Source organism: Dipodomys ordii, unplaced genomic scaffold (assembly GCF_000151885.1).
Source record: "Dipodomys ordii isolate 6190 unplaced genomic scaffold, Dord_2.0 Scaffold7, whole genome shotgun sequence".
In the NCBI taxonomy this organism is placed as follows: Eukaryota; Metazoa; Chordata; class Mammalia; order Rodentia; family Heteromyidae; genus Dipodomys; species Dipodomys ordii.
In genome coordinates this window covers 12,747,223-12,760,038 of record NW_012267223.1, presented here as the reverse complement: position 1 = coordinate 12,760,038, position 12,816 = coordinate 12,747,223, and the positions used below count along the sequence as shown (strand labels likewise).

Genomic DNA, 12,816 nt, shown 5'->3' with positions numbered 1-12,816 from the left:
CTGGATTGACAACAGAAGCTTCACAGATGCTTTGAGGACTTCTGGCTTAGCTCTGCAGAAAAAGAAGCTATAGAATCCAAGCACTTGGGTGCTGTTGATCACGAGTTTGGGGCCAACTGAGCCAGCTATCGAGCAAGACCCAGTTTCACCCTCAAAAGATCAAAGGAAGCCAGGCACCAATGGTTCACACCTTGTAATCCTAGCTACTCAGGAGGCTGGGATCTAAGGATCAAGGTTAGAAGCTAGCCTGAGCAGAAAAGTCTGTGAGACTCTTGGCACCACTAAACTATCAGAAAAGCCAGAAGTAGAGCTGTGGCTCAGGTGGTAGAGAGCACTAAAATCAAAAGAAGCTCAGGGACAGCACCTAGGTCCTGAGCTCAAGCCCCAAGACTGGCACAAACAACAGAAGATGAAAGGAAGGAAAGGAGGAACTGAGAGGTTCAGGAATCGCTAATCAGTGAAAGCTTGGTGGCATCAACCAGTGAGCCCTTAGTGTGTACTGGGCACCAGGCGAGTGTCATGTTAGTCTTAGTCCTGCGTGGTGTGTGAGGAAGTTGAAACAGGGATATGAAGACTGTCCAGCTGAGAGAACTGGTAGGTGGCTTGTGAATGCAGCCTGCTGAAGGCCTGGGCCTCTCCTGGGTACCAGTAGAGTACAAATACTGACCATTCCTGTTCTGTTGAACAAAACAGGGCCTGTGAATCGGAGAGCCCCCCTCCTCCCCCAGCCTGATTTGTTTCCAGCAGTCTGGCCATGGACCCTATTCCAAGACCCTCCACTCCCAGTGTTAAGGGAGGTCACTTTGAAGGTGACTATTAACTGGAGTAGAGTCCCTTTCAGTCTTAGTTCTTTGCATCCAGGCAGCACATGGATTGCTTGGTGAAAGATTATACCCAGGGTTTGGGAAAACCATGTAATAATGACCTAATTAGTTGACTCTCAGGAGTGATCTATTTCTGGCCAGTTAGTCGTCCATGTTTAAGCTGGCTCCACTTCCCTTAAGCTGCTCTGGGCCTGTTTTTTTTTTTTTTCAGTGGTCCCTTTGGCATGCCTTGGGCAAGAGTAAAACAGCTCAAGTTGGCGCCAGAGTCCTGCTCCCTCATCCTCTGAGTGTTTGCTCAGTCTTCGGACCAGGGAGAATTTGAGTAGTCAGAGCTGCACAAGCTCAGCCTAAGCACAGGGAAATGTCTGCCTTACTTTTGTCTGTCCACATCTGGCAGAGAGACAGAAACAGGGCCCTCAGGTAGCGAGGGCTTTTGTCTTGCTCCCATCACTGGAGTCGGCTTGGGGACTGATAACTAACTATTGGTCCTAAGGACTGGGAAATGTGGGAAGATAGAAGGAGAGTTGTGACCCAGTCCTGGGACCGTGTGGATCTGTGGGCTGTTTCCCACCCACCTCCAGCCCTGTGAAGTCCCCTCCCTGGGCGCGCAGTCTGGCTCTTCCCACTTGTGTGTCTGCTCCAGCAGCTGTGGCTGGGCGCGGCTGCCAAATAAGCAAGTGGGACCATAAGTGACAGGCTAAAATTAGGTGGATGGGTACCCCAGGCCTCCTTTCATTGGGTTTTTCTAGCTTTCTAGACTGCCCAGTTTGAGGAGGGGGTGTGGGGCGGGCCTCTTTCCTCCTGTAAGGGGAGTTTGAGGCGGTGTGGGTATTGAAGGCTCTGAGCCGGGTCTGTGTGCGCCTGCCGCCTCCTCCCCTGCAGGCTCTGACAGGAACAGCATGGATTCGGTGGAGAGTGGGTGTGGGCTCAAGAAGGCCGACAGTCTCCAAAATGCCCAGGCAGATTCCAACCCTAAGAAGGTGGACCTCATCGTCTGGGAGATCGAGGTGCCCAAGGTAAGAATGGCGGCAGCCACGCAGGCTGGATTCTGCTGGGAGTTCAAACTTCCCTTGTACAGGGGCTGTTGGACTTGGAGGAAGCACTGGAATGGGCAGGGAGCCAGAGATGTGCATGCGTGCGTGCGTGTGTGCGTGTGTATGTATGCACGTGTGTGTATGTGTATGTGACACCTTGTTGAGTACAGAGTGAGCTGGAGGTGCCTTCAAGAAGAGCATGTGGTCCTCGTCCTCTTCTAACTCACAGCCCTGCCCCGATCATTTGTAAATAGCAAAAACCAGCCTGAGTGCTGGCAGATGAACACCCTGTGTCCCAGTCTAGCATTTTCTAACTGTGCAAAGCATACACAGAGCTTTAGAGAAGTTGAAAACTATAGAAATAGATAGAAATAGACTCAGATTCTACCCCTGAGAGAAGACTTCTATTTCCTCCTCATCTTGCACCCTGCGGTTTTTAAACAAAACTGAGGTGGTGGTGTTTTGGTTAATAACTTTTAATTATTTCAGTCTTGTTTTCCTATGTTATGCTTTGGAAATGTAATTTGAACTGTTGGTTCTGTGTGCTCATCTCATTGACCTCCAGTTCCTGAGTGGTTTCTAGCACCTTGCTGTTCTAACTTCAAACATTGTGTCAATTTAGACCTTTATGGTTATCTCAGGAGCTTGAAAGAAGTGGTACTTTCTCCCAGGGCCCTTGGCTCTGGGCTGCAGACGAGGCCTGGCTTGGTCTGAGCTCTGGGTTAGGAAGGTTGTGCTCTCCCTGAGCTGCTGGCTCCTGTGGCGTTCCCTCTCCGTGGCCTTGTTAGGAGTCTTGTCCTCAGTGGTTGTAGAGGTCACCCAAGCCAGGCTCTGGATGAGGCTGGCCGAGTGCCTCCTGCCCTGCTGGGCTGGGGTCGTCCGGGATATGTTTGAGAGCCCATGTTACATCATGGCTAAGTTTGGCTTTCCCTGTCTGCTGTGAACTCTGGTGCACTGGGCACTTGTGCTCTGTAGGCTCCAGCCTTCTGTCCCTTGGCAGCAAAAGCCCAAGGGTTCTTTCATTTTCATGCCAGCTCCTTATCTTTGGCGTGAGTAGGCTTGAAGAAGTCAAGAGTGGACCCTCCTGCTGGTGAAGCTGCTCATGGGGTGTGAGGATAGAGCTGCTGCCTTTGCAGCCTTCTGGTGTGGGCCACATAATGAGTATGAAATGGGAGCTGGGAGATGCTGTTAGACTCTCCCATTATTAATATGTTTGAGCATGACCTCGTGGGAAGTAAAAGTAGGTCTTTGGGGTGGGGGATTGGTTTTCTATTAGACCTCTCATTCCTTTTCCCTCCTGGCAGCACTTGGTGGGCCGGCTTATTGGCAAGCAGGGCCGCTATGTGAGTTTTCTGAAGCAGACGTCTGGTGCCAAGATCTACATCTCCACGCTGCCTTACACCCAGAACATCCAGATCTGCCACATTGAAGGTCAGTGGCAGGCCTGTAGTTTTCTTAGCTGAAAGGTAAGTATACAGGAATGGGGGGGGGGGGGGGGCGGTCCTGACTGCCAGGCTCTGGACAGGACAGACAGTGCTTCCTATTCCAGGTGGAGGCAACATGGCATGTCTTCCCCACCTTAGGCTCAGCTCTCTGGCCAAGGTTCTGGGTCTCAATGCCTGTCACCATGCAGAGTGAAGAGCCTACTGGTTGAGGCAGGCTGGCTCTTTGTCACCTGTCAACCTCTTGTATTCAAAGCATGGGTAGAATGGCAAGGTATTACTTTTAAAAGATAGGAGTTAGAGGATTTTTTTTTTTTGGGGTCGGTCATGGGTCATGGGGCTTGAACTCTGGGCCTGAGCGCGCTCTCTCAGCTCTTCAGCTCAAGGCGAGCGCTCTGCCACTTGAGCTACAGCGCCACTTCCGGTTTTCTGGTGGTTTATTGGAGATAGGAGTCTCACAGTCTTTCCTGCCTGGGCTGGCTTTGAACCATGATCTTCAGATCTCAGCCTCCTGAGTAGCTAGGATTATAGGTGTGAGCCACCAGTGCCTGGCGAGTTCCAGGATTTTTAAAGCATAGCATTTTGGTTCTTTAAAAATTCCCTTGAACTCTGCAGGAGGGGAGAATTTGTTTGTTGTAACTTTTTTCTTTTTTTTTTTTTGCTCCACATTTTATTTTTTTATTTATTTTTATTGTGAACATACTGTACAGAGGGGTTACAATTACATGGGCAAGATAATGAGTACTTTTCTTATCAAGCATTGTAGCCTCCTCCTTGTTTTGTTGTAACTTTTTTCTTGCCCTGTCTTCATACCCGTAGGCTCCCAGCATCACGTGGACAAAGCTCTGAGCTTGATTGGAAAGAAGTTTAAGGAACTGAATCTCACCAATATCTATGCCCCTCCATTGCCTTCCCTGGCGCTGCCTTCCTTACCGATGACATCCTGGGTGAGCATGCTCCCAGCGGTCGGGACTTGTTGTGCCCTTCCCCCAACCCACCCCAGTGAATCTCCCCAGACTGTGGACCAAGGAGGACATGAGCACATGACTGCCCCCGCCTTTTCACCTTTCGGCTCCACCAATCAGTTCTGCCAGGGGGTGTTCTCTGGGGATAGGGTAAACTGCTAGCAAGACGCCAGGGCCTCTTAATCCCCTTGTGGGAATATCAGGCCTCCTCTGCCACCAGAGCACATTTTCTCTTTCCTAGGTATTTGCCTCAAATGAATTATAGTTAAGGCAGCATACTGGATGTGTCCAGACTGGTGTGGGGTGCCTTAAAGCATTTGAGGGCTTGGATGAATGCTGCAATGGGTCATTCTGGTCCTTTTCTAATTGAGCTGGGCTGAGTAGTGGTCCTGATGAAGGATTTGATTCCTCTTCCCTGTCCCTAGAATTTCTTACATTATCTTCTGGAAACAGTCTCTGACCCAGGAAACCTGGGAGTTTGGCAGGAAGAGAAGTTGACAATTGCAGGGCCCCTGCCCCTGGCCAGGCCTCTTCTCACTAGGAGGAGCCTTGCAAGCTCTGCACTGCCTGTTACACGGATGGCTGAGCATGCTGCTTTGGGATACTTGCTCCCGTGGGTTCTGTTTAGAATGGTGGGCGCTTCCGTCCTTTCCTACCAGACTTCTGCTGTGGGCTGAACCCTATCTGTGTTTTCCTCCTGAGTTAGACTAGTATCTCAGGAGAGTCAAGGGCCCAGGAGGCTTGGCCCTTGACTTTCTTCTTAAATAATGGGGTGGTTTGTATATAGGTGGTTTCTTGGCTCAGTGGGGCAGGAGAAGAGACCTCAGGTAGATGTGGGTCCCCAGGGTTGGGTGGATATATGGGGGTCTGAGGAATCTCTTCTCCCTGGGGCCAACTAATGTACCCATAGCCCTTTCTGCCTGCAGTTTGACATGGAAAGACCAGGAGTGGCCTCTGTTAGGACCTCTACCATAGGGCTTCGCATGTCTACCTGCCAAGACCCAAAGGCAAATGAGGTGGGAGAAGTGGAGTCTGGGGAGCAAAGGGTTTGGGAAGTGAAAGCAAGTGCAGAACAAATGAAACACCAGCTCTGGCAGATGTTGAGGTGCAGCTTGTTCTTCCTAAGGCAGATAAACTGTCAAACCTTTTGCTAGGGTCAGCTACAGGTCCAGAGGGGCCTGAGGACTACCTCCTGCCCTCTTTGCCTTCCTTGGGTCTTACAGACTCATCAGAAGCAAAGGAGCTCGGGGACAGCACTCAGGTACCTGAGTTCAAGCCCCATAACCAACAAAGAAAATTTTTTAAAAAGAAGAGGAAGGAAAGCTCTGGGGACTGGGACCCTGCCCAGCCTTGTGAGAGGCCATGGGGTTCCTGGTCTTGCCCTAAAGTGAGGCTGCCCCTAATGGCTGCTCACGGTATTGCAACATGACAGCCACTCCTGGGGAAGTAGACTTGGCCCTGGTCCTCAGGGCTTATCCCAGACCTGAGAAGAGATCTGAAGTAGCATTGGCCGCTTCTTCCCGTCTACAGCTCATGCTCCCTGATGGCATCACTGTGGAGGTGATTGTGGTCAACCAGGTCAATGCTGGACATCTGTTTGTACAGCAGCACACACACCCCACCTTCCACGCCTTGCGCAGTCTGGACCAGCAGATGTACCTCTGCTACTCTCAGCCTGGGATCCCCACCTTGCCCACCCCAGTGGAAAGTAAGTGCTGTCCTGGAGTATGGGTGGGTAGTGGAGGTGTGTCTGGGTTGTGGCCAACTAAGGAGGTGAGTCTGGGCATTGTTTTGCTCTCAGTCTTGACCTAGGTGGAAGCTGGTTTGGGATCCCTTATGGGCCAGCATCCTTGAGTTCCTCCTGCACTGTCATGGAGTCCTGTTGTGTTGAGTTTCCTGGCTCAATAAAGCTAGTTCTTCTGTTGACTGAAAGCAATGCGATTGGAGTAGAGTCTTGACTCATGAGTTCAAATCCAAGCCCTTCCAAATACCCCTTAACAGGTGGCATTTAGGCTTGTGCACCAGCGTGTAGAGTTGACTTGTGCTATATGTGTAATATGTAAAGTACTCCATATATATTTTTTTAAATAATGAAAGACCCTAAGCCCAACAAACCCATGTAGTAGACTCGGTAATCTCTACGTGGCAAGCAAGGAATCCAAGCCTCTGAAATCAGGTGTCTTGCACAGGTAGCACCTGAGAAGGAGCTGGGACCCAAACCAACTTTTGTCACTGTTGTTGCTTTTGTCCTTGGGGAGTGAACATCAGAACATTTCTCCAATCCCCTAAAGACTACAAACATGAGTTTCTCGGATGGGGAAAAGGTTTGAGGCTGTGTGAATTTTTTTTTTTTCCTCCTCCATTAGGAATAGTAGAGATTTTTGCTCTCATCAGATCCTCAACTTTGCAGTGAAAAACCCAAACCAGAGCACAGGCTCTCTTAATGCTCAGGACTCAGTGGGGTCAGCCCTGTGTCCCTCTTCTGGGTGGCCCTCACACCATAATTTTACCTGCCCTTGCTGCTCCAGGAAGAGACGGGTAGCCCTTGGAGTGCAACCTTTTGGGCTGTCTGGGCTACCTGTACCTCCTAGGGTGAGGATGAGGGCGTGCACTTCCAGCCAGGCCCCTATTTGAGCTGAGCAGACTATAGGTGCTGGGCTACCAAACTCTGCTACTTTTGGAGAGTGTTGATTCTTTCAGAGACTTCACCTTAAGGGCCAGGCAGGCCTGTGCTTTGTGTCCTCGCTTTTGTATTTTATTTGGCCTGTTAGAGTTACCGCCCTCCTAGGCCTTGGTACAATGCAGGGTCATGGATCTAGGTTGTGAATACCTTTTGGTGTGGCTAGCTCTGAGGATTGCCATCTGCTAGGCTGGATTTCCTGTGGCCAACTTTCCCAGGTTTCATCTTGTGTTGCTCTGGTCTCCTGCCTGTGGAGGTTGTGGGCCTCTGAAAATAATGCGGAGAGACTGTGCCAGTGATGAGGGAGAGCCCTGGTGCCCTGCCAGGGCCAGGGGGGTCCACATGCCCTCTTCCTGCCTTGCAGTAACAGTCATCTGCGCTGCCCCTGGTGTGGACGGGGCCTGGTGGCGAGCTCAGGTGGTTGCCTCCTACGAGGAGACCAATGAGGTGGAGATTCGCTACGTGGACTACGGTGGATATAAAAGGGTGAAAGTAGACGTGCTCCGGCAAATCAGGTGAGTGGAGCCTCCCTGTGTGGTGTGTAGTGCGTGGCGTCCGTGCTGTCAGGCCTGGGGTGAGGCCTTACCCTTCCCTCCTGGTGGTGGTGTCCCCGTGATGAGCAACAGGTAGATGTGCATCCCGGCTGGTGGAGGAGTCAGTCCTGTCGGTCTCTTTCTTCCTCTCTAGGTCGGATTTTGTGACCTTGCCATTCCAAGGAGCAGAGGTCCTTCTGGACAGTGTGATGCCCCTGTCAGGTAACCCATGCGGCCTCTGGTGGGGTGGGCACTTGGTGACCGTGGTCTCCCCAACAGCCCTATTCACACAAGACTTGGTGTGCTACTATCAGTCACTGGTGAAGTAGGCCTTGGGCTGAGGCTTGAGAACTTGCATTTCTCACAGGTTCCCAGGTAAAGCCGGTGCTGCTGTGCTGTGGGCTGCCCTTGGGGGTTGGACCTCCAGCAGGCACCTGCGGAGCATAGTCCAGACCAGAGAGGGTAGGCATGAGGCCAGCTGCACTGCTCAGCCAGGTCACAGCTTCTTAGGGCAGAGTTAGGGCCATGCCAGCTCTCACCCTGTCTTCCATAAATGTGTTGATAGAAGAGGGCTGGCATTATCAGCCTCTATTTTCCTTTCTGGGAAATGGGGGTGGCACCTGTGGAGAATAGGTGGCTAGCGAGCAGCCGCTTGGCTGTCAGTGGGCATCTGCTTGTCTGTCACCTTCCTAAGCGGCTCCCAGGGTTTTCTCCTTTAGATCAGATTCTTGCTAGGCTAAAGCAATTCATATGAAACATAAACACTGGTTTGCTGGAGTCATGGCAGACATTCCATGGGGGAAAGTTCTTTGTTCTGTTTTCCTTCCTTGCTCTTTCCCAACCTTCTGTCCATTTGTCTATCTAAACAATTTGTCCAGAGCCTCTGAATGCTTCTTTATTTCCCTCCCTCCCTCCCTCCCTCCCTCCCTCCCTCCCTTCCTTCTTTCCTTCCTTCCTTCCTTCGTCAGTCCTGGGGCTTGAACTCAAGGCCTGGGCACTGTTCCTGACCTCTTTTGCTCAAGGCTAGCACTCTACTCTTTGAGCCATAGCTCCACTTCTGGTTTTCTGATGGTTAATTGGAGATAAGAGTCTCATGGATCTTCCTGCCTGGGCCAGCTTTGAACTGCAATCCTCAGATCTCAGCCTCCTGAGTAGCTAGGATTACAGGCAAATGTGTCTTCCTTGATCAGACTTTTCCCCTACCTTCACAAACTCCAGCCTCCCATGCTTATCACTCCCTGCCGGGGCCATGTTATTGAGTGCTACTGTTAGTAATCCAGCCCAGCTTAATGGTCCTTGATACCCTGCCCTGTCTCACTGACTGGCCTATTGGGCTGGCTGCCTGGATTTGAATTCCACTGCAGCACTCTGGGAGTTGTTGGCCTTTAGTGATTGGCCTATGCCAACCTGTGCCTGTAAAGCAGGCACAGCACCTGTCCTCCAGGGTGTTGATTTGTACAGCATAGTTGATCCTAAAACAGGTGAGAGTGAGGCTAGGGTGGGGCTGCCATGGAAGGCAGTTTCTGTCCTTGGTTTTCCATCCTGGTAGAGAGATCAGAGCAGCATGCATCAGAGACTGTGCCTATCTACTTGTTGTAGGGACACCTAAGGCCTCTCTGACCCACATAGCTCTCCCAAGTGCCGTTTTCCCATCTGGCGCATCTAAAGCAGCTTACTTGTAATACAGTGCACGTTATGTATGTGACAGGTAAACCTTTGCCCTGGTGAACATCTAAATACTGCTTTTCCTTCTTCTAAAGATGACGACCATTTTTCACCTGAAGCAGACGCAGCTATGAGCGAGATGACGGGAAACACAGCACTGCTTGCCCAGGTATGTGATTAGGAGTGGGCGAGCTGGACACAGAGGGTCAGCGGGGCTTCGTGTCTCATTCCGTTAAGGATCTGGCTTCTTGGGACTTGACTTTTTTTTTTTTTTTGGTAGGTCGTGGGGCTTGAACTCCGGGCCTGGGCCTGTCCCTCAGCATTTCAGCCCAAGGGTAGTACTCTACCACTTGAGCCACAGCACCACTTCTGATTTTCTGGTCTTTATTGGAGATGAGAGTCTCACAGGCTTTCCTGCCCAGGCTGGCTTTGAACTGTGATCCTTAGATCTCAGCTTCTTGAGTAGCTAGGATTACAGGGTGAGCCACTAGTGCCTGGATTGGACTTGACTTGTATTATTTATACTAGGATTTAACTCAGCCCCATACTTTCTAGACAGTGCTGTACTATTTGTGCCATGTGCTTAGATCTTTCTGCATTAGGCTTTATCTTTCTGCATTAGGTTTTTTTTTGTTGTTGTTTTTAAAGATAGCTCTCCTGCTTTTTTTTGTTGGGGCTGGCATCAGACCATAGTCTTCCTACCTATGCACCTGCCTGGGGTGCATAGCTGGGGTTACAGGCATGAACCACCATACCTGGCTTGTTTGTAGCAATGGGAATCTTGTTAACTTTTTGCCCAAGATGGCCTTGAACTTTGGTCTTTTTGATCTCGGCTCTCTGGATAACTGGCATGACAGGCTGAATAACTGGCATAGGCGTGAGCAACTGCCTGTAGGTCTTAGAGTGGTTAGCAGGCTTGAAAAAAGAAATACATAAATCAGGCATGACCCACACCTGTCATCCCATCATTTAGGAGGCTGAGGCAGGAGGATCCTGACTCTGAGGCCAGTCTGGGGTAAATCATGAGATGCTGTCTCCAAAAAAGAAACTACATGACGTAGCTTTTTAAAACCATGCTTTCCACATCCCCTACCCTAGGTGACAAGTTACAGTCCAACTGGCCTGCCCCTGATCCAGCTGTGGAGCGTGGTTGGAGATGAAGTGAGTCTGCCCTTTTCTGTCTGCGCTGCCACCAGCAGGGCTAGGTTGTGTGCAGGCCAGTGCTGGCATTGCTTCCTCCTCACTAGTCACTGGCCTGGCTCTACACCGGGCCTGCAGGCAACTCTGAGTGCCACGACACGGGGTAGCAGTGTCATCCAGGGGGTGGCAGCCAGGACTGTCCAGCCCATAGTTGCACTCAGGTCGAGATGGGGAACCTGGCTGTGCACCTTCCAGCACCTTCTGTCAGTTTGGTTTTCCTGTCATCCTTGTAGTATCTAAGCCTAGGTTTTTGTGTATTAAAACGTCATTGCTCATGCCGAATAGCACCTGGACACTTACGTAGGAGTCCTGGTTGGAGTCAGGCTGCGCATGTATATATTTATCTGTTGCCTGATAGGTGCTGAGGGGCGGGGGAGGGAGGAGCCGTGTTGGCTTGGGGGATGGTCCCAAGGTGCCAGGAGCAAAGTCCTTAATGAAACTTTCGGTTTTCCAGGTGGTGTTGATAAACCGGTCGCTGGTGGAGCGAGGCCTTGCACAGTGGGTCGATAGCTACTACGCCAACCTTTGACCCTAGCCCCCAAAGCCACTTCTTGAGTCTTTTTTTGCACTGTTGGAATTTGGCTTGGCCCTCGAGACAAAAGATTTAACATCAGAGTAACAACAAACATTGTCTTTGCGGATCCTCTTTGCCCCCCTGTTCTGTATTCTGTTGAAGACGCGGCTCCTTGCAGAGGAGCGGTGGGTTCTCAGAGCCCTAGGCCGGTGTTTCGCAAGCCAGCTGCTTTCTCCTCAGCTCTCAACGGTTTCAAAGGAAGTGAAGGGAAGCATCTCCGCCGGGTTGCCTGCGCTCCTCCGCGCCCCCCTTCCACACCCGCACACACTGCAGGCCAGACAGGGCAGGCCTGTGACTCGCCTGGGAGGGTTTCTTTTGCTTCCGTCTTCCTTCAAGGAGCCAGACATGAACTGAATGGTATGGATGCCCTGTGCAGCTCACACAAATGAAGTGGTGGCGCTTAGCCCGTTTTTACATATTTCCTCTAGGTCTGTAGGAACCCAGACTTTTTAATGCAGATGTAAATACAGAGCAGTGGTCACACCCGGCCCTGCTCAGGGGCGGGGAACGATAATCTTGCCAAGCCTGGTTGTAATTTGTAACCATTTTCTATTTGTGCAAATATTGTGTAAATATATGTTTAAAAAAATGTAATATTTTGTATAAGACACACTGGAGAACAAAGGGAACGCGAGGTTTTCCACGTCACACACTTGGCTGGTAAGTGGAAGCTAGTCGTGGAGTGGGACGCGCTGCCAGCTCCCGCAGCCGGGCCCACGGCTTCCTGCCTACCACATGGGGACTTGGGGACACGGGGACTGGGGATTGGGGACATGGGGTCTGGGTGGGATGGGCTATCAATTGGGGAGTTTTTGCTGTACACATTTGTTTAAAAAAAAATAACTAATTGAATTACCTTACAGTGGTATCATTTGATTCTTTTTTAGACTGGCTTCAGCATTGTGCAGTTTAAGGATAAGTAACTTAAGTAACTTGAACTTCTATAAATCTTGGAATTGTATTAACTGTAGCTTTGAGTCCATTTTTCTTCCCGTGGTATACAAAATGGGAGGTCGGGGAATAAAAAGGGGGGGGTTGTGTGTGATTGACTGGGGGGGAGGGCCGACTGTGCTTTCTAGGATCACACGAAAGGAGACCCCAGGTTTGGGGTGCGCACCCGTGTGTGCATGCGTGTGTGTGCTCACGTGCGCATGAGTGTGCAACAGTGCTGGGGCTTGAACTGAAGGCTCTAGCCCTTAACTTTTTTTTTTTTTTTGATCGGTTGTGGGGCTTGAACTCTGGGCCTAGGCGCTGTCCCTCAGCTCTTCAGCTCAAGGTGAGCGCTCTCCCACTTGAACAACTGCGCCACTTCTGGTTTTCTGGTGGTTAATTGGAGATAACAGTCTCATGGACTTTACTGCCTGGGCTGGCTTTGAATTGTAATCCTCAGATCTCAGCCTCCTGAGTAGCTAGGAGTACAGGGGTGAACCACCGGTGTCCAACTCCCTGTTTTTGGTTGTTTTTTTTTTTTTAATGCTGAAGGTTAGTGCTCTAACTCTTGAGCCGCACCTCCTCTTCCAGCTTTTTGCTGGTTAATTGAAATCGAGTCCCTCCTATTTATCTGCCTTCGAACCATAATCCTCAGATCTCAGCCTCCTAAATTGCTAGGATTAAGGCATGAGCCATCAGTGCCCAGCAGCCAAGTTCATTGAAGACTTTTTTTTTTTTGGTCTGGTTGTGGGGCCTGAACTCTGGGCCTGGGCGCTGTCCCTCAGCTTGAGGAATTGAACCCAGGGCCTCATGAATGCAAGGCAAGCGCTCTACCACTGAGCCAACTTCCCAGCCCATTAAAGACATTTGAGTCAGGAATCTTTGGCCTTGCTTCTCTCCTTTCCTACCAGGTGGCAGCTGAGCTCCTCACAGCCTGACTTGAGTGTAGGGCACTAGCCTCAAAGCCAG

General features: G+C 50.7%; 1 protein-coding gene across 1 annotated transcript in view; it reads left to right on the top strand.

Moving 5' to 3' along the window:
- The window catches only part of Akap1 (A kinase (PRKA) anchor protein 1), a 34,836-nt gene extending 22,958 nt beyond the window's left edge, over positions 1-11,878 (top strand). Inside the window, exons 3-11 of the mRNA XM_013038050.1 lie at positions 1,707-1,840; positions 3,163-3,289; positions 4,120-4,247; positions 5,796-5,973; positions 7,310-7,460; positions 7,633-7,700; positions 9,239-9,312; positions 10,242-10,304; positions 10,798-11,878. Of these exons, the coding sequence (XP_012893504.1) occupies positions 1,707-1,840; positions 3,163-3,289; positions 4,120-4,247; positions 5,796-5,973; positions 7,310-7,460; positions 7,633-7,700; positions 9,239-9,312; positions 10,242-10,304; positions 10,798-10,872 (998 nt within the window). The 3' untranslated portion in view covers positions 10,873-11,878. The remainder of the gene's footprint in view (positions 1-1,706; positions 1,841-3,162; positions 3,290-4,119; positions 4,248-5,795; positions 5,974-7,309; positions 7,461-7,632; positions 7,701-9,238; positions 9,313-10,241; positions 10,305-10,797) is intronic.
- The last annotated feature ends 938 nt before the right edge of the window (positions 11,879-12,816 follow it).